This window comes from Poromitra crassiceps, assembly GCF_964638095.1.
Source record: "Poromitra crassiceps genome assembly, chromosome: 6".
NCBI classification, from domain to species: domain Eukaryota; kingdom Metazoa; phylum Chordata; class Actinopteri; order Beryciformes; family Melamphaidae; genus Poromitra; species Poromitra crassiceps.
In genome coordinates this window covers 31,220,972-31,248,951 of record NC_139627.1, presented here as the reverse complement: position 1 = coordinate 31,248,951, position 27,980 = coordinate 31,220,972, and the positions used below count along the sequence as shown (strand labels likewise).

Here is a 27,980-nt window from a genome sequence, read left to right as displayed (position 1 = left end):
ATATTATGATTACTAATAAAATGTATTTTCAGAACGGGAAGCTGAGATCCTGAAACCAATCTCCAGCATAGAGGTGGTTGAGAAGGAGGATGCCTACTTTGAGACACAGATCTCCGAGGAAGATGTTCCTGGGGAATGGAAACTGAAAGGAGAGGTCCTGACCAGATCACCGGTAAGACCTTTTTCTGTTTTAGTACAACACGTGGCTTGCTGTACATCGACATTCTCGTTTATCTCTGTTTTTCTTCCTCAGTTGGTTGACATGACAGCTGAGGGAACATGGCGTAAGATCACCCTGAGAAGCTGTCAGCTGGACCAGGCTGGTGAAGTGTCATTCCAGGCTCTGAACGCCATCACCAGCGCCATGCTCACAGTCAAAGGTAAGCAGCACTCCTGGAATCAGGTATGCCGGTATTTACAGTACGTACTGTTTTTTTTATATATATATTCACTGTAAAATAAAGGGGTAAGGTCCGTCAACAATAAAATAAAGTTTTGCGGCATGTGAGTGCGGACCTTAGCCCTTTATTTAATCAAATAGACCCGTCAACTGCACACCGGTTTCCTACATAAATGCGTGTGGTGTTTCATTATTTATTTATTCAGTGTGAAATGTAGATTTGAGCTGTTCTTTGAGACTTGACGCAGCCCAAGAAGATCAAAGGAAAATGACAATGTATTTTGGATGGCCACTATTTCAGAAGTTCAATATGGTGTCCTATATTTGATTGTTTGTCCTTTCTATGTTCAGTGTGAAATGTTAACTTGTGTTGTGTTATGTGGCTCGACATACTTCCAGAAAATGGAAGAAAATGTGTGTAGTGACAACAAATGTCACTCTAAACCATATTCCACAAATTCAATATGGTGCTGTTTATTTGGACTGTCTGTGTTCTATATGTTTTATGTAAAATCTACACTTAGTGGCCAGTTTATTGGGTAAGCCATACCTTGTTCATGAAAATGGATCGACAGTGAGCTACATGGCCTTAGTTGGCTGCCAGGAATCATGGCATCTTGTTGAATGCAGAGTCAAGATTTGGTGCCAGACTTCACAAGACCACGGACCCATCCTGCATCGTGTCAACAGCACAGTAACCATCTGAGGAGTGTTGTCCTGCGCACGCTGAAGGTCCTGTGGTACCAACCATGGGGAAGTCCTTAATGACAACAATCTGGCTTTGGTTAGCTTTTGGATGGATTGCCCAGCAGGATCACATGCAGTCCCTGAATGGTCCCAGCCATTGGACAGTGACATCGTTTTCCTTTGAATGACCAGCACAGTCTCCAGACGTCGCTAGTGGATAGTCTGTGGGATAAAATGGGATTAGCTGTTTGTAGCGTGATGTACCACCAGCCAGTCTGCAGCAATGTCATGAGGCCATCGACTGGTATTCCTGCTTTTCAAACATCTTCTAAAGTCCAAACTGGGTGTACACAGTAAACTGGCCACTATCTGGAGAATGGTGTGTTAAAACTGTTCTGTGATCATGTGTCATGCTTATTCATTATTCACACCTCCCAGAAATCGAAATGGACTTTGTTGTCCCGCTGAAGGACGTGTCTGTGCCTGAAAAGAAACAGGCTAAGTTTGAATGCACCATCACAAAGGATGTGCCTAAGGTCATGTGGTATAGAGGCACTGACATCATCACCCCAGGCCCCAAATATGAAGTTATCGATGATGGGAAGAAACACATGCTGATTATAAACAGCTGTGAGTTTGATGACGAGGACGAATACACTATTGCGGTTTTGGGGAAAACTTCTACAGCTAGACTCACAGTGGAGGGTAAGTGCTGGACCATCACATAACTTTTATCTTGCTTAGGATTCAAATCCAGTATTCATTGAGTTGGTTGCCTCCTCTTTCGAACTAACTCATATGAATATGCCTTACTAATACATTATAGGTATAAGGCTCAAATTTATCTCGCCGATAAAGGACCAAACGGTGAAGGAAGGCAAAACGGCTCGTTTCGAGCTGGAGCTCTCTCACGAGAATGTGCCCGTCACCTGGTACAAGAATGACGTTAAAATCCATCCCAGCAGAACGGTGCTCACTCACGTGGACGGGAAGAAACACATCCTAGAAATAAAGGAGGTGACTCTAGACGATACCTGCCAGATTAAGGCAGAGGCCAAAGGGATTCCCTCCATGGCCAACCTGACGGTCATAGGTAACCCAGACCCTGTCCTCTTCTCTGTCCTCTTCCAGTCTTCTCCACAACCAGTGTCACAACTTTGTGTCTGTGCAGGTCCACCGAAGACCTTGAGCACTGTGTGTTTGTGAGACATTGTGTCCTTTTTGTGTTTGTGTTCAGTTTGTTTTTTTGTGTACTTTGACTGTCTTGTCCTTTGTCATATATGTATGTGTTTTGTATATGTACTGTACGTGCCATATATTGAGACTGATGTTGTTTTTGACATAATATATGCACTACGTTTTAGTCACCCGATATTTCCCCATTCCAGAGGGTGATGCGTACTTCACGGTTAAGCTGCAGGACTATACTGCAGTGGAGAAAGACGAGGTGGTTCTAGATTGCGAGCTCAGCAAAGAGGTTGATGTCATGTGGTACCACAATGAGGCTGAGGTCAAGGCCTCTAAGGTGCTGTTTATTAAAGCCGACGGCAAACGGAGGACCCTCACCATCAAGACAGTTGGGAAAACAGACAAAGGACAATACGTCTGTGATTGTGGAACAGACAAGACGACAGCAACGCTTAACATTGAAGGTAAAGACAGAGGTCATCTGCGTAATTTTGAGATTTTGTTTTTGTGGTCACGATAATCCCACTTGGCACTCACCACTATTAAGGCAACTTCCAAAGTTTTGATGCAGACTGAGAACGCACCGCCTCCTAACCTCACTCCCAGTCACCACCTCCTTACCTTTTGCACTTTAATTGTTTGCACTTTTATCATTTTTTGGTCGCTCTCATCACTTCGTAACTATTACTAGCCATGCCTTGATCTTGGCCGAATAACACATTTTGGAACCTTGTCTCTTTTCTGGGTTCTTCCCCTTGCCCCTGCTTCAGCCCTGCTGTCTGTCCACTGTCTGTTGTGTCTGTTATGTATTTATTTGTACATGTATGTACAGGTATATGTATGTGTTTATTTGTTTTCGTTTTGTGTAAATTCCTGAATGTTTGAAACTTTAAAATGTTCCCTCTCTTAAACGTCAGCTCGCAAAATCAAGGTGGTTCGCCCAATGTACGGTACCGAGGTGTTTGATGGAGAGACTGCTCGTTTCGAGGTTGAGATCTCTGAGGATGATGTCCATGGCCAGTGGAAACTCAATGGAGAAGTCCTCAGTCCCTCTGCTGTATGTCCTTTGGAACAGATATTCTCCTAGCCATGGTTCAATTCACTTTCGATTCAAGCAAACCAGGAAATGGATTTCCTTCTCAATCATGTCCAACCTCATGTCCAAGGGATATGAGGATGGATGATCTCTCCTTACCAACGCATTTAACTTTATTTTAACTCTTAAATTGGACTTGAATGAAAGTGAATTGACCACAGCCTTGCTATGATCACTTGCTGTGAATCTTGATGTTTCGTTGAAATACCCTGACCTCTGCTCGGCCATCTGCAGGACGTTGAGATTGTGGAAGACGGTGCCAAACACACTCTGATTTTATACAACTGCAAAGTCCCCCAGACAGGCGAGCTGGTGTTTACCGCTGCCAACGCCAAGTGCTCCGCTAACCTGAAAGTGAAGGGTGAGCTTTCAGAGTCTTACACATGTCCAGGTGCAGCGCTGTGCTCACGTCTTTCTCTTTGGAAAAATGAAAGGCTTAAGCACATGGATATTCTTGCTGCTTCACATTTTTCTGAAATGTTGTTTCCGTCCATCTTCTTTTGTGTTGTACTTCAGTTTTCGTTGCTGCAAAAAAACAACACAAAAACCATGTTTTATAAAATGCAGTGGTGATTTACTGAAGTATTGTCCACATGTATGGTCATCACTATTGCATTTTGAAAAACAAGGACACACTCTTTTGTGTTATGATGACATTTTTCACCCCGTCTGGCTTTTATTTAGTGACCTGAACACTTGGATTTACGCAATCCGATATTTTAAGTCATCGGCACGTCATCTGCAGTTTGATATTAACTATCTTTTTGAATTTAACAGAACTGCCAGTCTCATTCATTACGCCACTTGGCGACGTTCACGTGTATGAAAAGGACGAGGCAAGATTTGAGCTGGAAGTGTCCCGAGAGCCCAAAAGCTTCCGCTGGCTCAAGGGATCTCAGGAGTTGTCAAGTGATGATAAGTTTGAACTTCTGGTGGAAGAAAAAATACACACTCTGGTGGTCAAATCCGCCAGATATGAGGATGAAGCCAAATACATGTTTGAAGTAGAGGACAAGAGGACAGCTGGCAAGCTGATCATCAAAGGTTAGATGGATCTATTTTTCGATGGATCCATCAAATGTGTTCAAATGTATTTAAATCTCCTTGTTATATCAATTCTGTTTGGCAGGTATTCGCCTCGAATTTATCAAGCCAATTAAGGACGTGACTGTGAAGGAGCGCGAGACAGCCGCATTCAGTGTCGAACTCTCACATGACAAGATCCCAGTGGTGTGGCATAAAAACGATGTGCGCCTGCACCCCAGCAAGGTGGTGCACATGGCAGAGGACGGCAAGGTCCACAGCCTGGCCTTCAAGGAGGTCTCCATCGACGACACCTCGTTGATCAGAGTGGAAGCCATGGGCAAGACCTGCGAGGCCATGCTCACTGTGCTCGGTGAGTATCACTGGCTGTGACACACACACACATACACACACACACACACACACACACACACACACACACACACACACACACACACACACACACACACACACATTAAAAAACATTAAGTTAAACTGTCATAGGTGTACAATAGGGATGGGATGATAGCCTATATCAAAATTCAATCAATCATGATTCAATATATCGTGACACAAAAGTGAAAATCCGTATGTTGTGTCAAGAACATATGGAAGCATAATGCAGTCACTTGAGGAAAAAATGCCCTGTTTTTCTGAATTAAAAATAATTCTGAGATAATTATCTAATTTAAGAAAAACAGGGCAGATTTATTTGTTCTTATAAGCTTTTTCCTAAGAATTCTGAAAATGATCTTGTCAATTCAGAAAAACTTTGCAAGATTTTTTCTCTCAAGTGAATGCATTACACTTCTTTTTTTATTGTATCATCCCATCACTATAAAACACCTATTGACATTAGAATTTAGGCAAAGGTAGCACAAGGTCATGAATATAACCCCGGTTTTATGAACAAGGTGAGTGGATACCTTACTATGAGTCAAGCTCTGCTTGGCAACCAGAAGTACTACTTTATATCTACGCCAGTGCCATGTACTGGGGTTGGCATGAAGAAGCAAATCCCTCCACCCCCTGGGCCCAGAGGCAGAGGGATTTGCTTCTTCATGCCAACCCCAGTACATGGCACTGGCGTAGAGATAAAGTAGTACTTCTGGTTGCCAAGCAGAGCTTGACTCATAGTGAGGTATCCACAAATACCTTGTGATATAGTATTTACGCAGTAAATATATGATAATATATGACACTTTTTTATATGTTATTGGGTAATTACCACAGGTAAATAAGTAGGTATAGGTAGCCTGGCCTAGGTACCAGGCTCTTACCTTATCCCTTGTAACTGGTTATTTCCTTAGTTTCCCTGTATAGAGAACCACAGGCATGCCTGAAATAGGTTAGATAGAGGTTAGATTATCTGCCCAGGCCAGAGGAATAGATATATTCCTCGGGGCCAGGTCTGGCCGGGCTTGTGGTCAGATATTATACCTTTTCATATATAATTGGGGTAATATTTGATGTGATAGACAGAATGTTATGACATTGTAACCTTAAAGCCTTATGTATTCATAAGACTGAACAGATAACATGGATATAGTTTAGATAAACAGCCAACTTGGCCCAGGCTCATAAATGCAGCCAATGGAATGGGCCGGGCTTAGACAGAACGGGCCCGCGTTGGGCTTGTGCTTTTGTGCCCGATCTAAACTCTAGCCTGAAATAAGGTCTGTGGCCTGTGGTAATTGCCCAATACTGTAATATACTATACTTTACCATACATTTACTGGGTAAATACTTTAAAAACTGTAAAAAAATGTGTTACCGAATTTTGTTATTAATTCACATGCCAAACTAGTCCAATGTGATGTGTTTAGGCTGATGAAGTAAACACGTGTATTCTCTATGTGGTTGTCTCTGCAGAGGGAGACCTGTACTTCACAGTCAAGCTGCAGAACTACACGGCCGTGGAGAAAGACGAGGTGACGTTGGTCTGTGAGCTGAGCAAGGCTACGGCCGAGGTCACATGGTTCAAAGACGGTAACCAAATCACCACCTCCAAGAATATTCTCATCCAATCAGACGGCAAGAAGCGCATGTTGACCATCAAGAGGGCAGCGACGAGCAACATCGGAGCGTACACCTGCGACTGTGGCACCGACAAAACCACAGCCAACCTGAATATCGAAGGTAATGCCTCTGGCACGGAACCATCCTACCCAATCAGGACGCAGAGTCACTCGTCGAAACCCCGCCTCTCCGGCCGCAGTTCACCTCCCCTCCACCTGAGCGATGCCCCGTCGATATTCATCAATATTCCAGTGAATCGCTGAGATTTTGGACCTCGACCTGATTGTGTTGTGTTGTTGTGATGTTGATACGTGAATAACACCTGAGGATAATCCAATGCTATGAAGCCTGCAGAGCATTAGAGCTGGATGTTGAAACAATAGTAAGGACATCTAAATGAATGCAGACATAATGTAAATAACACTATGTACAGATGTCCTTATAAATGTTCATAGTCTTGTTTCTGCTCTCAAAAGCATTTCTAAAAAAACACGAATGGATTAGGAAATCTTTATCGGTTTGAGTGTTAGTATTTATAATTGATTATAGCCTGTATACTTATAAGGCCAAGTTATCACACCTGAAGCATTTGTAAACTATTATTTGTTTATAAGGCTTTAACCATTGTGTGAATAACTCCTGAATATGTCCTTATAAGTGTTTATAATCAAGTTTTAACACTCTATGAAGTGTTTGTAAACATATTATTGTTTATAAAGGCTTTATTAATGTGTCCATAACAGTTCTAGCTGTCCTTGACACTTTATACAGCATTTGTAAACTATTTGATTCATTTATTAATAGTTTATGAAGGCTTTATATATGTGTAAATATCTTAAGAAACCACACATAATTTGCAAACGGTTATGAACATTACTTTTCATAAGGATTTGTAAACTATTGATTATGTATAGTTTATAAAAGATCAATGCGTATATAAATGTGTACATAACTATTTATGAATGTCCTCAGCATTATGATCTAGTCATAAAGCTCTGTAAGGCGTTTATTGAGCATATATTGACAGGACAGAGATGCCTCATAGAGTTGGATTATTGTTCAGTGTTTCCACCAAGTTCTGCTTCAGCATAAACTGTAAGTCGCTCTGGACAAGAGCGGCCGCTTTTCGCCCAGCATGCCCACTGTATCTGAATGAATGTAGCCATTATCATGCACTGTTTCAGACCTGTTTCAGACCTGTTTCAGACCACGTGTCATACTTCAGCCGCGCTCTGCTCTCTGTGGCAGACTGGCTTTCCTCTGGTGTTAATGATTTCATCTTCCCCCACAGAGCGTGAGATTAAGGTGTTGCGTCCGCTGTACAGCGTGGATTTGACGGAGACTGAGACCGCTACGTTTGAGACGGAGATCTCTGCGGATGATATTCATGGCAGCTGGAAGCTGAAAGGAGAAACCCTGCACCAGTCTGCTGTAAGAGTCCGCTAACTCAAACCTGAAAACACAAAATGATGATGATCACTGAGGGCCTACTTTACACCTGGCATTAAAATGTGTTTTGGGTGACCGGATTGCAATGGCATAGTGCCTGACCACATGAAAGGACAGGTGTAAATGCACCCAAGACACACTGAGGACGGATTGTGATCTGATCGGCCAAACCACTTGGTCAGGGACACATTGTGACCACATTGAACACAAGTGGAAATGAAATTGCGTTGTCAATCCACATATAGTCTCGCTTGCCAGACTCTCCCAGCAAAAGGGCTGGGAGAGTCTGGCTGGGGACACTTTCTATTGTGGACTAGAGGGGAAAGAATCAGAATCAGAATCACTTTTATTGCCACAGTATGAAAGTTACATACGAGGAATTTGTCTTAGTGTCTGTATGCAGCGTAGCGGTCACATCAATATACAGAGATAAGAAGTAGGACAGATAACTAAAAACAATCACAAAGTTGCAAGTGCAATCAAATTGAGTAAATATATACAATATGTACATGAGTGGAGAAGTGTTCCATGGATAATAAATATGAATTTACATTGAATGTACATTAAATTTACAGTCTAAGTTAAATGGGCATTAAATGTGCAGGGGATTTACATGAATTTACAGTCCCAGTGTTAAACAGCCATTAAATTAGATATGAGTTACAGTTTTATGGGGGGGGGGGGGGTTCAGCTGAGTTTAGGAGGAGGTAGTGAGTTTGTGTGTGGGGGGGTGTTGTTGGTGAGGTCCTTGGAAGGGGTTTCCGGGCCTTGTTGGTGAGGCTGATGGCGGTTGGGAAGAAGCTGGTCTTGTGGCGAGTGGTTCTGGTCTTGGTAGACCTCAGTCTCTTGCTGTGGGGGAGTGTCTTAAACAGTTTGTGGCCAGGGTGGGGGACGTCGGCCATGATCTTGCGAGACTGCTTCAGTGTCCTGGCTGCATGCAGGTCCTGGAGGGATGGCAGGGACCAATGGGTCTTAGGACCAATGGGAGTTTGTTTTCAGAACAGGTTTGCGGTCGGAACAATGGGCTTTTGGTCCAATGGGACATTTTTCAGACTATTAATAATGAGTCGTTGGAACAATGGCTTGGCACCAAGGTAGCAGCCATTAGCCATTTTGTTGGACCCATGCAAACGAGAGGAGGATATGATGTTTCTTGTTTGAGCTGGACAAAGTGATCGGATCTCAGTTGGATTTCAATGTGGACACTGGAGACACATTAATACCAGGTGTAAATGTAAACTGGTTCAATCATATCTAGATACAATCTGGATACGAGACATTATGCAAGGTGTAAAGGGAGTCGGAGAAAACCAGGACTACTTAGTCCAAAAGAAACAGACAGGAATTGAGAATTCATGCATGTTGCATAAAGACTAAGAACTCATTCTTGATGATGTCCAACTGTAAATATATATAAATGACTTACAGCAAAAACTTGTGAAGTAGGAATAAATTAGCAGATATAACCTAATGAGACTACACTGAGCCTAGGTTCAATTAATTTCCAAATGTAAATGTTGAAAGACCTTTTGCATGAGCAGGTTTTCACATCAGACTCACAACTAACACTGTCCAACACAACAACTCACTGAATGTTGGAATCCTGCAACACAGACACACACTCACCTATCTGGTCAAGATAACGTTTGACATGCTGAGTTTAGTCAGACAGACTCTTATCTTTTTTTTTTTTTTTTTTTTTTTTTTGAGAAGAAGTTGAGGTACTACTAACTTGATGGTTAGGGAAGTAGTGTTCTCTTCATGTGTTAAGCTGTGTGTATTGGAAGTGAACGGGCTTGTTGTCCTCAGGATGTGGAGATCAAGGAGGAGGGCAGCAGACACATGCTGATCCTGTATAACTGTCGTAAGGACATGGCCGGGGGCGTCGACTTCTCGGCGGCGAACGCCAAATCCTCAGCTCAGCTCCGAGTGAAAGGTTAGAGAGACGACTGACACAACTAACACTGTCCAACACAACAACTCACTGAATGTTGGAATCCTGCAACACAGACACACACTCACCTATCTGGTCAAGATAACGTTTGACATGCTGAGTTTAGTCAGACAGACTCTTATCCAACGCAGAGATCAGGCATTTTGCTGATAAATCTACAGGAAATATTCCCTATTGTTGAGGAGGAAATGGAAAAGTACATTCATATAGGGTGGGTCTTAAGGTGTAAATATGGGTCAAAGCATGTTTCAGTCAGTGACTGAGGATATTGGAATGTTGTTTAGCCCTGCCCAATTAATGTACTGTATACAGTGGCATTTTGTGAGTTCTAGCCAACCTAAGCACAAATCTATTGACATTTTTCAAATTGGTCAAAGTATGAGTTTTCTTAACATACTTTTTTAGTCACAAGGGGTTGCCAGTATTTTGATTTGAAAATGATACAAAAAAATCTAAAATGAGTAACCCTATCTGACTAATTACTAAATATAGAATTATACAGAAATTGCTCTATCTCAAAAACTACAGTTATACCAAATTCTCAGTACCGTTTGATTCAAAATCACTTCAATTTCAATATGTGCAGTAGCCAGTCTGATATTTAGCATGTAAAATAAATGTTAAAATATATGTGAACATTGTTGTACTTTTGTTGTTGTTGTTGTTTGCGTTTTGAAAAGCAGATCAACTTTCTCTACCAATGAAAGCATGTGTCACGTATTGCCACTTCTTAAATTCTGTTCCCACCTCTAAGGGAAAAATATATATATTGTTGGGGCTTTTCCTTAAAACTAAATATATTTATGCTTTTGTGTAAAAGGTTGTCTTGTAATTCCATGTGGGATGGACCAGAAATGGCATGACACAGAAATAAAGACAAACAAACAATCTAACTAACAAAACTAACTATATTCGTATAGATATTAATGGGCTAATTAGTATCTGTACTTTTCCATTTCTTCCTCTAAAATGTAAGTGTTACCCAACATGAAAACGCAGACAGTTCTTTAAATTTTACATCTGAATCTTACTTGACCAGGCATTTCCACTGAGCAAATGTATGTTATAAACAATTTAGTTTTTTAAAAGATGTCTAAAGGGTTTATAGATGCAAAAATTGGGATTGTACAGGGTTTAAAAGTGAACTTTTTTTTTATCTTAGATTAGCATACAGACTTCTCTGCTGAATATTTTTTATATTCACAACTGTTTATGCAATATCTAAATACAGTATGTAATAATGTGTTTACTGCTTGGAGTTTAATGAGAGTATAGGCTGGGCAATATGGTAAAATCAATATCACAATCACAAGGATTTTTCTCGTTATCAATCAATATCACAATAATGGTTCATCTATCTTCTATCTATCTATTATCATAATCATCATCAGTATATAAATGGGAGCTAGGGTCTGTCTGTCCCACTGTGACATCATCAGTGATGTCATAAATCCCACTTTGACATCGACAGTGATGTCATAAATCCCACTGTGACATCCGTGATGTCATAAATCCCACTGTGACATCAGTGATGTCATAAACCACTGATGACATCAGTCCCACTGATGACATCATCAGTGCGCCAATAGGGCAGGCAAGGCCGCGCAGCAGCTGAGCTGCGAATGCAAGCTGCAGGGCCAGCTTGGCGAGCTGCAGGATTGGCGATAGCGAGCCTAGGAATCGAGCGCACGAGATGCCTAGTCTATTCACCTTATTCACCACGCCCACTTTTTCTCTCTTCCGCGTTTGACGCAACGTATTTGTTCTTCCGGTTCAGCTAGTTGGCGGCCATTTTCAAAATAAAACGTCAGTATGAATGAAGTTTGGCAACATTCAGAATTAAGCTACACTGCGGCCAACTGCAGTTACATGTTCATAACATTACTGCTGCGAGGAGCCGATGGCTGTACCCGGTCGGCATTTAACGTTAGTTACAAAAGCACGTCGACAGTGTTTTCTCACTGCCAGTAGCCTACAGTGGGGTTTGACAGATAGCTAGTCCGACCGGTGTCAGCACAGCCAGCGCTCCCGGGCCTCGCTGCTCGTTAAAGATTTCCAATAGGCGTTATTCTGATAAACTGGTCACATATATGTTACGTTCTCACCCGACAAATATTAAAACTTTAAAACAGTTTGGGGTTTTTTTAGCTTGAAAACAGCTTTTTGGCAAGTCTAGATGACTGCGGTAGGCGTACTCTACTTCCATGTTTAAAACCAGAAAGACGATTATGAAATTACGTCATGCAGAAGCGTCCTTGTATGGGCAAAGAATAAGGTGAATATAAAAGGGAGCTAGGGCTCTGTCTGACATCATCAGTGATGTCATAAATTCACTCACACACACACACACACACACACAGACACACACACACTCTCTCACACACACACACACACACACACACACACACACACACACGAGACAGACGCACACGAACACACACACACAAAGTCCCAGTGATGATGTCATCAGTGATGTCATAAAAGCAGTTGGGACATCGTCAGTGATGTAATAAGAGTCCGACTGATTGTCATCAGTGATGTCAAGCAAAATCAAGTCCCAGGGGCAGACACTGAAAGAAGTGGGAGTCTGGCTTCAGACCCCCGTCTTCAGCCATGAACAGCTGTATGTTGCCAGCTCCAGGACGGGTGATCCAGCATCCCTGAAGTATGCCATCAAGGAGCAACCAGGGCAAGGCCGCGTAGTGGCCGAGCTGCATAGGCGAGCTGCAGGCCCAGCTCGGCGAGGTGCAGGGCCTAGGAATCGAGCGCGCGTAGTGCGCGAGATGCCTAGTGTATGCAAAATCCTGTTAAGCAAATTAATGTTCATCTCATTGAACTGAATGGTAATGTTAGCTGTTGATGTCAAACAAAACAGAAATATTTACATAATATTCCTACCAGTTTTTAAGTATAATTTACTTGTCACATCATCAACAGACAGCAGAAATGTGTGTCACAATATTAAAATATCTTTATCTCATCACGATATGATTCCACTGATAGACTATTAATGATAATATTAACTTATTGCCCAGCCCTGAATGAGAGGCTGTTGGTGAAGTATTCTTCCTGACAGCCTCGCATTAAGGTGATGTTCGAGGTCTCATCATGGTATCTGTGCCCCCTGCCAGGCAGCCAGCCTGTAACGGGGTGTTAAGGGCTTTTAGTGCGGCATGTGAGGAAGCTTATCATAAATAGTTGTGGAAGCTTGTTAATCCAGACTCATGTTCCGTTTCTGTCATCAAACTAATGACAGAACGTTACACAACAGAACGTTACGACATGGCACCGGGCCGAACCGTGACAAGGGTGGCACTCCCGCACCTGCCCTCGGGTAACTCCTGAGCCCGGTGAGCGTGGGACATTCTCTTTTTCCCGTAAAATTCCAGCCAGGCCAATGATTGACAGCGACAGGTTGGCTCGCACCCCAGTGTTTTGGCAGGGGCGGGCCTTCAGCCAATCAGGCCCCAGGGTTATTTTAGAAGCCGCATGCCTTATCTAGAACGGGCCATCAGTGATTGGCAGGGGAGGAGGCAACCCCCCTCCCTCACCGGTGGCCACTGACCATATACATCATGAGGGGGGCCCGTATGCTAATGAGCTAGCCCCCCTCAGTGCCAAGTCCCAGGCGGAGGTCTGCAGTTGTCCTTAGGGCTTTGGAGCTCCGGACTGCAGCTCAGCCCAAGACCATGAGGATTAGCCACTGAAGGATTAGCCGCTATTCTCTTGGGATTGTGACCTGCGTGCGTGCCTGTGTGTGCGTGTGCGTGCGGGGGGATAACCATGTCTTCTCCCCAATCCAAAGCGCGGGTGATCGGCCTGGCCCGACCGTTGAGGGACGTGACGGTGACGGCCGGGGAGACCGCCACCTTCGAGTGCGAGCTGTCGTACGAGGGCATCGCCGTCGAGTGGTTCCTGGGGGGTACCAAGGTGGAACCAAGCGACCGAGTGAGTCCCAGAAACACATACACACAAGACAGACACACACACACACACACACACACACACACACACACACACACACACAGACACACACACACACACACACACTGTCACTTCATTACGACAACAGGCCCACGACTCGACGGGATCCTGAAGCACAACCCCCTCCACCTGACACATGCACTGCAAAAAATGTCTATCTTAACAGGTCATTTAAATCAATTGAGTCCTAAAATAAATAAATAAATCAAACTTTTTTCCCATTAAAACAATGAACAAATCTGCCAATGGGGTTAGATCATTTCACTTGTTTACAATATAAATCAACTTGTTTGAAGACTTTTGTACAAGCAAATGTCTTATTTCCTTGATAGCAGTGATCTGCCTTATTCTGACTGGTTTCAGGATATTTCTAGGAAATTCCTGAAACTACAAAATAAAAAGAAGTGAAATGACCTCACCACATGTGCAGCATTTTGCTCTTGGTTTAACATAATTAGGAGTTGAAGGCTGACTATCGAGACTAATTGACATATTAAGATGGATGTTTTGTTTTGTTTTTTTGCAATGTGAGGCCCGCTCACATTTCTCAAACCAAACACTTATTCTCCATACCTCCTCTCTCTGCACATGTTTGTTGTTGTTGATTGATCTTATCCAGTGCAATGCTTTGTATTTCTCTTATTGATTTGTACACAATGTTCACTTGTCTCACCGTAAGGCCTCTCTCTGCCTGGCTTTCTTCATATAAGGGCCTGTGGAGCTCAGGATTGCAGCCCAGCATTTGATCCGGGTTTTGAGATAACGCGAGCAGGAGACTTTTCTGCCCTGCAAGCGTTCTGCCGGTTATTTTTAACTGAGAGTGAGACGCGGGGCAGGTGGCAACATGCGCTATTTCACCCGCTATTTGACAGTTTTAATTTTAAAATCTCTGCGTGCCGTGCGTCGCTCTGCCCGGTGAAACCACTGGCCATGGTTTTCACGCTGAAAAGGGTGGAAATGAGCATATGGGTCCAGGCCTCGAATCTCCAAACATAACGGAGGATTAGTTTGATTAGTGAGTGTAATTTGATAACTCAGCTCGAGGCCACACCAGCTTTTCTTGGCTGCAGGGTTGTGCAACATTATACTCCTGACATGGTCAACATGTTCACACCAACAGACAACATACGAGTTCAATCCAGAAGTGCTGTAATTGTTTGGTAACTCTAGTTTGCATCAAATATTTATTTGCTGGTTTTCTTTAATGATGGAATTTTGATTAACTAAGATCATGAAATGGAAATAAATACTAAGGTTTATAAGGTTGTGTGTTCTAGAGAATATAACATATCAGCATATAGCTTTAGAGGCCATATTGTAGCTGTAAGGAAACTCATGTTTGTTTATGGACTGCAGCCCACATCATGACAACCAGTGAGAAGGAAGGAACATGTGTTGGTTTTTAGCCTGTTAGCTTAGCTTTGAGCTGAGCTGTTCTCTGATAGATCATCTGCGTTAGCAATTAGCTAGTCTCCTGTTGAGTTTCAGTCAGGGTTAGGGTATGCCCCCCCAACCCCCCCTGGTTGTGCAACTCCTGGAAAACCTGCCCACCGCCCGGGTGGGGTCGTCAAAAGGGCCTTTCTGTGTGGAGTTAGCATGTTCTGCCCGTGCCCCCTGGGGGTTTCCTTCATATAGGAACCCCACACCAAAACATGCAATATCCTGGTCGCTGAAGTGGTGTCTCCTCTGGTCATTTGGGGCGCCTGTTCGGAGGGAGGGGAACTGGTTGGAATAGCGTGATCCTCCCACGTGCTATGTCCTACCGGTGAAGCTTCCCCTGTCAGGTGAAAAGAAGCGGCTGGCTACTGCCCATGTCTCGGAGGAAGCATGGCTCTCCCCAGATCGGCAGAGGGTGGAGCAGCAACCAGGATAAATAAATTTAAATTAGCAGTAATGGGGGATAAAAAATCGGGGTGGGGGAATATATATATATATATATATATATAAGGAAAACTTTAACAAAATGTAACGTGTTTTAGTCTTCTGAGGGACTTGTTGAATAATTGCTTGTGGCCCCTTCAAGGATTCTCCCCAGTTTGGCTGCAAGTGTTTTCTTCTTGGGAGGTTTTCCTTGTGTGTTCATTTAGGGTCTAAGGCTGGGCTAGGATTCTCTTGCTAAAATCAGGCTCTTGCCTACCTTGTGTTTTCTTTGTTGTTTCTTTTCTTACTGTATATGTTTGTGCAATTTTATTCATTGATCATGTTTAGTTAGATCTAGACACATTCTCAAGTCCTCTGAGACATGCTTGTGAATTAGGGCTATATAAATAAATAACCTTGACTTGACTTAAACTGATTTGATGGTTAAAGTTAAAAGGGAATTGCAGACTATTGATTATTTCCATCCACCAAGTCTGTGTTGCCGTGTTAACAGAGTCTCCAGAGTGTATTTCAGTCCGCCGGTGAAATGAAATGTTAGCTAGCTACAGAGGACAGAGGGTTAAAACCAGCTAGCTGCCAGCTGCCTGCGTCCATACAGCTGACTGACCAGCTGTCTCTCTCACTCTCTCTCTCTCTCTCTCTCTCTCTCTCTCTCTCTCTCTCTCGCTCTCTCTGCCTCTTCCCCCCTCTCTCTCTGCCTGTTTATTCTTCCTGGGGTCCACAAAAAAGACATACTGTAAGCATAGACTGATACATTAGATAACATAAAACATAGTTAAAATGGTACAGTGAGATACGTAGGACAGGTGTATAGTATCAGTACAAACAATATACATTATACTTGATCGTTGCATTTGAAAGTTCTTAGAAAGAAAGATCAGATGGCACAAATGTAGTAAGGACACACACAAAAAATCAATTAGTTCCAGACTTCCAGCCATAAGGTCAGCAGCATTACGTGTGCCTTTACTAGTGTTTTGAATGAGTTTGTTTTGTGTGCGAGTTATGTGAGGAGGTAGTGAGTTCCATTAGTCTACTTTATTGAACAGTAGATACAGTAACTGAGCAGGTGTAACAGTCATGTCTGTTGCTTGTGGTCAGGTGGGGCCAGTGGCGTGCCATCCATTAGGCGAACTAGGCAAATGCTAGGGGCGCTTGAGCCGTTAGGGGCGCCAGAGAGGGTAAAAAAAAAAAAAAAAAAAATTACAAATACTTTTTCATGATAATAGGCCTACTATTATTTTACAATAGTAGACAAAAAATAAGCACAACAGCATCTTAAGTCTTTAAATAATAGTTAAATCATTTTTCTAATTCTGGCTTTCTGGCTGCCTGGGCTGCAGCACTTTCACCATGGTCCCTAATCCATACCACCCCACCCCCTGCGCGGCCGCGCCCCCTTCTACCTGCTCGGAGCTTTTTCCCAGAGTGGGGGAAGGGCAAGGGAGCTGGAAGGTGGGTGCTGAGGGTGCTGCAGCATCCCCTGGTGGCAAGAAATGGGATTTTCGAAATTGTTGGATTTGGCTGTCTTGTGTTTATACCACCAACAAAATGCATTAAAAAACAGTTTGTGCTTCCCAGCTCTGATCTTATTTAATACGCTCTCTCTTCAAAAGTGTTTGATTTTCATCATAATCTGGTTTTCCATAATAATAATAAGTTCAGTGTTTATGCCTGTGTTGCTGTCTGTTGTAGTGTAAAACGACTAAAGGGAGAGCAGGTGCTAACATGAAAGTGAGTGAGAAAAGGAGAAGATACTGAATAATGACATCACAACAGTATAATCCTAATGTTAATTTAAAATTAAATATTCTTCTAAATATGGATTAAAGTCCAAAAAACATCATATTTTCTTCGGCGCTGCCCTTGCGGGCAGCACCGAGAGTCCCTTCCTTACAGCACCCCCTACTTAAGAGTACTTCCAGCGCCACTGGGGAAGGGCCATTCTGAGCCTGCACTGCAGTGTGGAATTCACTGCAATATAATTTTTATTATATTTTCTTTGGGGGGGGGGCACCAGCACAAATCTTGCCTAGGGCACCAACTTGGTCAGGCACGCCACTGGGTGGGGCTCAGGTCAGGTGTATCAGTCATGTCTGTTGTTTATGGTCAGGTGGTGCTCAAGTGTAACGGTTATGTCTGTTGTTAATGGTCAGGTGGTGCTCAGGTGTATCAGCCATGTCTGTTGTTAATGGTCAGGTGATGCTCAGGTGTATCAGCCATGTCTGTTGTTTGGTCAGGTGGCGCTCAGGTGTATCAGTCATGTCTGTTGTTAATGGTCAGGTGATGCTCAGGTGTATCAGCCATGTCTGTTGTTTATGGTCAGGTGGCGCTCAGGTGTATCAGCCAAGTCTGTTGTTTATGGTCAGGTGGTGCTCAGGTGTATCAGTCATGTCTGTTGTTTATGGTCAGCTGGTGCTCAGGTGTAACATTCATGTCTGTTGTTTATGGTCAGGTGGTGCTCAGGTGTAACTCATGTCTGTTGTTTATGGTCAGGTCATGCTCAGCAGTGGTGTAGTCTAGTTTATTGTAGTGGGTATACTGTAAGTTTAAGCTTTATTATTTCATTTCCGAGAAGTTGACACAATTATGTTGACTGTTTTGATTGAGTATTGATTTGAGTATCTCTCTACCTAGAATACAAACAGTCAGTATCTCTCTACCTAGAATACAGACAGTCAGTATCTCTCTACCTAGAATACAGACAGTCAGTATCTCTCTACCTAGAATACAGACAGTCATGGAACAAAATCAAATCTAGAAATATTATCAGATTTGGGTTTGAGAGACAAAATCATCATTGTCCATTGCCCTGATGTGGACTAAATTGGGGGTCCTTGATATGAAAATGAGAATCACTGGCTTCGGGGACCTAGATCTCGAGGGCTCTCTCTCTCTCTCTCTCTCTCTCTCTCTCTCTCTCTATCTCTTCTTCTCTCTCTCTAAATAATGACAATAAATAAATAAAGTAGCCTATAAATAAACAAACTTAACATCCTTCATGTCCTTGTTTACACATGACAGATCATCATCCTACAATGTGTGTTGCATGTAAAACCTGCATCAGCGCAGATGGATTCATCAACAGTGGTATAACTTGGTCATTTAGTATTCTTCTGTGGTGATATAATGGCGATATGACCATCTAAGGTGTTTTGTATGTTATTTTGGTGTGAAATATGCACTGCAGCGAGGGGGGAAAAATACATTGGATGTCTAAAAATGGCGCTATACAGATTGCAGAGCTCCGCTCGCGGCTCACCGTGCCCAGTGTGAATGACCTGCTCCCTTAACATTCAGCATCGGGCTGTTACGCCCCTGTTACGCATGCGGTCGGAATGCACACGTACAGATTGAATTATGAATGGAGGAGATGTCTTCCCCTGCAGTCATCTACCTGGTATTTTTAAAACAAAATCACTGAAGTAAAAGTTCTGTCACAAAACTACATTGTTACGTATCCCTGCAAGTTTTTAAGTGGGTATACTCAAACCCTGGAACTTTCCTAGTGGGTAATACTACACCACTGCTCAGGTGTAATGGTTATGTCTCTCTCTGCCTGTAGGTGGTGCTGAGGGCAGATGCGAAGATCCACAGTCTCACGCTGAGAGACGTCCAGCTGAGTGAAGCCGGGGCAGTCCAGCTGGCCGCCAAGGACTTCCAGACCGATGCCAACCTCATCGTCAGAGGTATACGCACACACACACACGACACACACGACACACGACACCTCATCATGAGAGGTACCAGACCATGACCGTCTCTAATCTACTGGACTCTACTGGTTTTGGGAGCGTATCTATGTTCTCACTTCCCAGGGTCCTATGTTCCCCAGATTTATTTTGAAAATACAGATAAAGAAATCAAAATGAAAATACTAAAGAGGTAAATGGTAAAATATTTGTTTTACTCCAAGAGGCTGGAAATGTTGTTTGGGGTTGGGGCCTCTCTCTCTCCCTCTCTCTCTCTCTCGTTTGACCAAGCTGTTACAGTAGCATCAAAGTGTGATTTACACCTAACTTGCCAAAAGGCAGCAGCAGCAGCTGTGTGTGTGTGTGTGTGTGTGTGTGTGTGTGCGCGCGCGCGTGCGTGCGTGTGTTAAAGTCGTCTGCAGAGGCCGAGCTGCAGAGAAAACAGCTGTTTATAGAGCTCAACAGGCACGTGACTTTTCGTGACGTAATTTGCCCCGGAAGTAAGTTATGCGTCCATTTTCTCCATAGACATTTCGATAAATCCAAATATAATGAGTTTTAAGGCTCGAACCAAGCCAACAAGTCTTCCAGAGAATCTTGAGTGACCATAAAACACTCGGTTTAAGCGAGAACAAAAAATAGCAACGGGGGAAAAACATCCCCCCCGTTGTTATTTTTTGTTTGAGAGTCACTAAGGCTGAGTGTAACAGTACAGTCAGCTTCAGGTCCTAAATCACCAACATGTCTGCTCTGCAGGCAATTTTGTGATCACAATAATTAATGCAAATTCAACCAATCTCTGCAATATTTACAGGGGCTTGCATTTTTTTTATTCTGCGATTTCTCTGCAAAAACGGCAAAACAGGTTCCATAACTTGTAATGTTTTGCCTGTTCCTGCATTTTTATCGCAAAAATCACATACAACTTCGCAAATTCCATTGCAATTTTTGAGGAAAACCGCTGCAAAATCAGCACTTTTTATCGCAACAATCACACACACACAAAAACTGACAACAAAAGCCCCCAGGAATAGCGCTGGGCTGTGAAGCCATTTGAACATGGTGGCGAAGCTCTGTATTGCAAGTCACGTGACGCCATGCAGCCCAGAAAGGAAAATTCCCATCCACTTACATGGGGACCCCGGCAGCTGTTAAACCCAGGGGAATTTTTTCCCGGGTGTCACTCAAAGTATAAAACTACTCTTTTAATTATCAACTAATTTTTTATGGGGCATTTTTTCTTCAGAAGCCACTAAGAGCCGTATACGGGGGTATTTTCTTCTTGTAATACAATCCATGGGTGGGAGAGGTGGGAGGCGTCATGGAACACGTCATGGCACACATGCGCACTTCGCCTTGGGCTGCATGGTCAGGAAGTAAAACCAGGAAGAAAAAGCCCCCATGATGGCTTCATGCGCCAGTGAGCAACCTCTGTCCGAATGCATGGGTGGGCGTGGCACGTCCCCTATCCAGTTCTTTTAATACATCCATGAGCAGGATACATTTAGAGTTCTGACATTATTCTCAGACTCCTGAGTTTAAATACAGTGTACTCAAAGATTAATCTCACAACTCATATATTTAATTTGGCACTAATCCTTCTCTGCACCCTCTTCTCACTTGTCCATGGGGACTCAAATTCTTTATCTTGACTTTGACTTTCTTGACTTTGCTGTTGTAATGAATGACACTTCCCCACAGTGCTCACTAAAGTGTCATATCATCTTACCCATATAACTGATTAACTGTCCTGTGGTCGTGAGCAGAGCCTTCGGTGGAGTTCAGCAAGCCTCTGGAGGACCAAACAGTGGAGGAAGAAGCCACCGCCACGCTGGATTGCGAGTTGTCCAGAGAGAACGCCGAGGTGAGATGGTTCAGAGATGGACAGGACATCCGCAAGACCAAGAAATATGACATGATCATCGACGGCCGCAAGAGGGCGCTGGTCATCCACGACTGCACCCTGGATGACTCCAAGACCTATACCTGTGACGCCAAGGACTTCAAGACGTCCTGCTTCCTCAATGTCGAGCGTGAGTACAGCTGGGGGGGCAGATATTACACGGTATTAAAGATACGTAGATATTAAAAGATACTAATGATATATGCTGTGTTAATCCCCCCACCCTTGTTTGTTTTGCGATGTGAGTTTTGGATGGAGAGTCATCATCTGAAGTGTGCTTGCGTCCACAGCTCCACATGTTGAGTTCAGTAAGCCGCTCCATGATGTCGAGGTCAAAGAGAAGGAATCTGCCAGGTTCGAATGTGAAGTTTCCAGAGAAAACGCCAAGGTAAGAAGAGAGGAGCATCCACTCGGTAGTTCATTGCTGCGAAAAACTGAGATTTGGATGTGGTGATATGGTTGAAATCACGATAATCATCAATCACAGATTTTTCTCTCAGGATATCACGATATGCCACATACATACAAAATATCCCTTTGAACTGAATGGTAATGTTAGGTGTTTCAAACAAAACTGAAATTCTCAAATAATTATCTCAAATTATATATATATATATATATATATATATATATATATATATATATATCTGTCGGCGGGGAGTGGTCCTCATCACACTTGTTAGCCATGTCGCTTGCTAGGTGCTCCCCCTCCATTTTTCCTGTCGTGTGATCGACATTTGCAGGACCTTTTATGCAGGTTTAGGTCACGTAGGGATGGATAAACAGGTTATGATACGTTTTGAGGGCAAACTTTACTTACTTTGTTTGAAAAAGGTCAGTGACCGAAACGTCACAAAATAAATTCTTATTTGCAAGTTTGGACGGTGTGCGGTACTCCCTTTTTACATTTTATGGGCAAACTTTACTGAAAGATGGCAAATTGAAACAATTAAAAGACAAACTGAGAGGAGCACTCAGAAGCACATCTTACTTCATCCGCTGCTGACTACAGTAGCACCCCATGTATATTAGTGTAGTTTAGTTTAGTTCAATACACATTATAAACCATAATTCATTATTTGTTCATTCATTATTTTGTATAGATCCCTTTAGATCTATACACTGAAGATGAAAGAAACAAAACAAAATATGTATATTATACCCAAAAGTACCAAACAAAATTCATCATACATACACACACGCACGCACGCACACACACACACACACACACACACACACACACACACACACACACACACACACACACACACACACACACACACACACACAAACAAACACATATTTATACCCCAGTTTTATATTTGCTAATAAACGTTTCTAAATCTATGAAGTGTATTACACATTTTCATTTCCTTTTCCAAAACTATTCCACCAATTAAATTAAATTACACATTGACTGATATACATATTTGTTTTGCATTTGTTCTAACCTCTGTTTTTGTAAGCATGCAAATTCCTCTTAGTTCACTATAATTTGAAAAGCTTCTGGATACAGACTGGAAGTATCTTATTTTTATTTATTTATACATTAATAGATTAATCTGGTGTCCTCTCTGTCTTCAGGTGCGCTGGTTTAAGGATGGAAGTGAGATTAGAAAGGGGAAGAAGTATGAGATTATCGCTGAAGGAGTCAAACACATCCTCATCGTCCACAAGTCTGTGTTTGATGATGAGGCCGAGTACGAGTGTGACACCAAGACCTCCAAGTCCTGCGGCATGCTGACTGTCATCGGTGAGAAAATATTACACACATTTCCCTATAATACATTTTTGGTACAGTATCTTGGGGACATCTTGGGATCTGGCTAAAGCCTTTCCGAGTTGAATAATCTGTGTACATTAAATGGATTATTTATATCCATTAATCCATTATAAGTGGATTGTATCATTAGTAAATCAAATCAGAACAGTCAGAATAAAACAAAACAGTATTTCCCTATTCATTTCATTATTTGGGTTCCTTCCCTTCCGGTGACATTCAGATCCCCGTCCATTCCAATGGACGGATGTTTTTCAAAAACTCCTGAGAAAAAGTGATACAATTTTCATATATTTTGATACTGATGTATAAAAGTAATATAACATCTCATGTTTACTTTAAACACAGTTTAAACGCAAATCATGTACTTGGACAACGCTTCCTCCTAGCCTCGTGGTGGAACATCCAATCAAATAAGTTTGTGCAGAGTAACATGTGACAGTAATCATAGATCTACAGGTAGGCACCCTAGAAAATGTATGTCCATTGAGGACGAGGGATCTGAACAGCTGGGTTTGAACAAAGCTCGGCCATGCCAAACGTGTTTGTAATGATGGAGCCACTGGTCGGGTAGAAGACGTTAATCTCTATCACCACCACAAAATGCTGATACAGATTGAACATCTGCAGACATGTAACCACTACACGTTTGTCCTCTTGCAGAGGAGGAGGCGAGGTTCACCAAGAACCTGTCTAACGTGGAGAGCACAGAGATGGACAGCGTGAAGCTGATCTGCGAGGTGTCCAAGCCCAGCGCTGAGGTGCGCTGGTACAGAGGAGAGGAGGAGCTGTCAGAGGGCGGCCGCTACGACCAGATCGTTGATGGCAAGAGGAGGATCCTTATCATCCAGGACCTCAAGACGGCCGACGCCGGGGAGTACAACTGCAGACTGAGTCCCAGCATCAAGACGTCCGCAACACTGAAAATTAATGGTGAGGGAATCATCCCACAAGTTGAATATACTGTATCTGTTGTTAAAGTCATCGCTGCTGTCGGATGAAAAGCTTTTATCAACAAGTCAGTTTGTCAAGAAAACAAAACATGTTTGTTGTTTAGGGCTGTCCCATCGCATCGAGACATTGACGAAAAATCGTCATCGAAAATTCAATTTTTTAAAATAAAATTAAAGAATAAAGAACGAATTCTGTAAATAAAGTTGGAATTCTGAGTTTAATGTCAGAATTCTGAAGAAAAAGTCAGAATTCTAGAATTCTCAGATTAAAGTCAGAATTCTGAGAAAAAAGTCAGCATCCTCCTTACTGAGCTGTGTGCAGCAAAGCTCGCGCAGCGATACCCTAGTACCCTAGTACATCACTGATCAATGATGATGTCACTGTCTGATGATATTACCAATGTTGTACCAGAATTTGATTGCCTGGGGTCTCTAGATTTTTGTGACGTCAAAGTGGGGTCACAAGCCAAAAAAGTGTGGGAACCCCTGAGTTAGTCAATAATGAAAAAAGACCAATAAAAAGTAAATTAGCCACCAAAATAGTCTTTTAAAGAGCTGACAGGACCTCATTGGCAGAAAATATTCAGGTGAGATAAAACTATAAATCTTGATACAACTGCCTGTAGGGCCCTAAGCCTGCATGTGATTCTTTTCTTTTTTTAAGATAAAAAACAAATGCACCTGGCTCGTATTTAGCCCATAAAGAGCCACATAAACCACAAATTCAAGTATAGAAGTCTGTAGGATGTCAGAAGGTGATTGTCTCCATAATTATAATCTTCACTGGCCTCACGATTCAATTCGATTAGATTACGATTCACCGGGCAACGATATGCAGAAATCTGAAAATCAGTTTTAATCAGATTTTACTTCCACAGCAGCAGTGATATATGTGTGACACAGTTGATTTGTAGACATACAGTATATACAGTACATACACACACACACACACACACACACACACACACACACACACACACACACACACACACACACACACACACACACACACACACACACACACACACACACACACATATATTTCATTGTGATGTTAAGAAAACAGTGTCTACACATGCAACCTGCCAACCGTCTGATCTGCCCATTCCTCGTCTCCAGAGCTGGCTGCTGAGTTCATCTCGCGGCCCCAAAGCCAGGAGGTGGTGGAGGGGGAGAAGGCTGAGTTCAGCTGCACCGTCTCCAAAGACACCTACGAGGTCCGATGGCTGAAAGACGACAAGGAGCTGGAAGCCGGAGACAAGTACCAGATGAGCAGCGATGGCAAGAGACGGACTCTAGTCATCAAGAGCTGTGAGCTGAAGGATGAAGGCGGATACGTGGTGATGATCGGCACGACCAGAGCCAGCGCCGAGCTCACCGTGCTGGGTACGGCCCTTTACGTGCTAGGCTATACACATACATCTGGGGTTTGGGTTTAGTTACTGTTTAATCTACTATATATAAAAAAAAAACACACAAAAAAAAACAGATCACTCTATTCATTACTTTTATTTATCAAAAATATCTTCCAAAGACTTATTTTGTAGAATAATTTATCTCTGTCTACATAGACATGGTGACTCTACCAGATGTGTTATATGAGGAAATGTTACATTAACGAAAGCAAGGACAAACGTAATCAAATGAATGAAAACAGTAAAATCCAAATTAAAATTTGAGTAAAACAGCTTATTTTGACTAGAGACGTTGAAAAGATGAAGAAACTACTTTGGCTAAGTTTTGGATAAAATACAAATGAGTATGAGTTTGATTGTGTTGATGTATCTTGTGGCCGTGGAGGGTCTGAGTTTGTGGACTGGGAAAACTGGAGTGAAATGGACTACTTTCATGTATTTTGATTATTGTATTGAATACTAGCGTGAAACGGACTGTATTATGATTTGAAAGGTGTTGGGAAACTGGAGTGAAACAGACTATTTCATATTCTGATTATTGAATTGTCAAGAGCTTGTCTTGTGAGTGTGTGTTCTAGTCTTTGTCCTGTTATTTTGTAATGTCAGCGTCTCCCTTGTCGTTCCTCAGAGAAACTGAAGATCATCACGCCGCTGAGGGACACGGAGGCTAAAGAGGGCCAGGAGACAGTCCTGAACTGTGAGGTGAACTCAGAGGGAGCCAAGGCCAAGTGGCTGAAGAACGAGGAGACCATGTTTGAGAGCAGCAAGTTCATCATGGCCCAGAGGGACAACGTCTTCTCCCTGAGGATCACAGGCGCCCAGAAGGGAGACGAGGCAGACTACAGCATCATCTTGACCAATCACAGAGGAGAGCAGGCTAAGAGCGCCTGCAAACTCACCGTCAAAGGTTCGTTCACCCGCTGCTGCCTTCTCACTGACAGTAGTGGACACCAAGGGCCCTATCTTGGCAAAAGTGGTAATTTAGCGCTTGTGGCTGTTTAGCGGACTGCTATCTTCCCTGCTTTAAAGAGGCAGGGAAGATAGCATAAGTAAGCAAACTGGTGCACAAGCGCAAAAAGCGGATAGCGCCTGGACGACGCTATTCTTCTCAAGTCTTTTCAATGTTTGTGGAGTTCTTGCATAGATTTACTTCTTACTTTCTTAGTTTACCTTACTTTAGGGCCCCTGGCTTCTACAGTACATAGACCAGCATAGTCTGGTGGGTTTTATGTCAAACTAGGACATATGATGACAGCAGAAATCCACATGTATTTACCATGACAGGCAAATGCTCAATTTGAAATCTGAAATTTGCATGTTTTAGTGGACTGGACATCATACATGTAGTTTCTTGTTTGGGTGGTAATGTAAGACGTGGTACTGTATGTCATTTTTGGTACCATTTTTATGTCATTCTTTTGTCAGTTTAGTTTGTCCGTTTTTGTCAGTTGTTCCTGTTTTTGTCTCAATATTTATTTGTTTAATATGTAGACTTAGTATGTTTAGTATGACACCAAAGACTTTAAAAGGTAGTGAGAATCCTCAGGTTGCTTCAAATTAGACACGGTACACTGTTTTCACTTGGTATAAACGTGTCATGTTTCTGTCGTGCAGAGGAGAGTCTGAGGATTGTGGTTCCTCTGGAGGACGTGGACACACAGGAGAAGAAGACGGTCAGCTTCTCATGTAAGGTCAACAGAGAGAAAGTCACTCTGAAGTGGATGAAGGCTGGGCAGGAGATCATCTTCAACAAGCACATCATCTACAGAGTAGACAAGGACAAGCATACCATCACCATCAAAGACTGTACGCTGGCCGATGAGGGTGAGTACACCGTTATGGCTGGAGACGACAAATCCACGGCCGAGCTGATCATCAGCGAGGCGCCCACAGACTTCGGCGTGCACCTTAAGGACCAAACCATCACAGAGTTTAACGACGCAGAGTTCACCTGCAAGCTGACCAAAGAGAAGGCCGAAGTGAAGTGGTACAGGAACGGACGAGAGATCAGAGAAGGACCAAGGTAGGAGCCGAATGTCTATCTGCCATTCTTAATTTAAAGCATAGACTGATTAAAAATATGGACGTGGGCACTGTGACATCACACATTGTTTTGTGGACTCCCGTTTTGAAGCCTCGAGTTTTTGACCGTTTTGATTTGTCACATCTTGGTTATTTGGAGCCAGAAGCAGGTAGCGTGAGACCAGGGGTTTCCCACAGATGGTCCGTGATCAGCGAGCTGCTCGATCACTGGACAGGTGACCTGTCAATCACGCCCCAAAACATAGTCTGCTTTATCGTCTTTGTTACTCTAAATGGGACCATGATTTACAAAATGAACATCAGGCTGTATTGAAGAAGACTTGAACCTAGCAATTGAGACCATCAACTCATTAGGAAAGTGTTTACTGAGGTCATAAATCAAGTGAAAAGTAGGGTCATTTTCCCTTTGACATTCTATACAATCAGACTTGCTTTTGCAGCCAGCAGCACTTCCACATTGGCTTTATTTTTCAACCCCAGGGGTTGCTGCTGGATTCAAATGTATTCTCAAAA

The 27,980-nt window shown here is 42.8% G+C and overlaps 1 protein-coding gene across 1 annotated transcript in view; it reads left to right on the top strand.

Moving 5' to 3' along the window:
* ttn.2 (titin, tandem duplicate 2) overlaps positions 1–27,980 on the top strand; it is a 227,719-nt gene that overhangs the window by 5,406 nt on the left and 194,333 nt on the right. Inside the window, exons 6-26 of the mRNA XM_083639536.1 lie at positions 33–172; positions 254–380; positions 1,526–1,792; positions 1,914–2,180; positions 2,476–2,739; positions 3,193–3,332; positions 3,606–3,732; positions 4,149–4,415; positions 4,501–4,767; positions 6,267–6,533; positions 7,705–7,844; positions 9,672–9,798; positions 13,622–13,764; positions 19,247–19,370; positions 21,140–21,406; positions 21,567–21,664; positions 22,861–23,029; positions 23,720–23,989; positions 25,129–25,395; positions 26,053–26,331; positions 27,039–27,447. Of these exons, the coding sequence (XP_083495662.1) occupies positions 33–172; positions 254–380; positions 1,526–1,792; positions 1,914–2,180; positions 2,476–2,739; positions 3,193–3,332; positions 3,606–3,732; positions 4,149–4,415; positions 4,501–4,767; positions 6,267–6,533; positions 7,705–7,844; positions 9,672–9,798; positions 13,622–13,764; positions 19,247–19,370; positions 21,140–21,406; positions 21,567–21,664; positions 22,861–23,029; positions 23,720–23,989; positions 25,129–25,395; positions 26,053–26,331; positions 27,039–27,447 (4,426 nt within the window). The remainder of the gene's footprint in view (positions 1–32; positions 173–253; positions 381–1,525; positions 1,793–1,913; positions 2,181–2,475; positions 2,740–3,192; positions 3,333–3,605; positions 3,733–4,148; positions 4,416–4,500; positions 4,768–6,266; positions 6,534–7,704; positions 7,845–9,671; positions 9,799–13,621; positions 13,765–19,246; positions 19,371–21,139; positions 21,407–21,566; positions 21,665–22,860; positions 23,030–23,719; positions 23,990–25,128; positions 25,396–26,052; positions 26,332–27,038; positions 27,448–27,980) is intronic.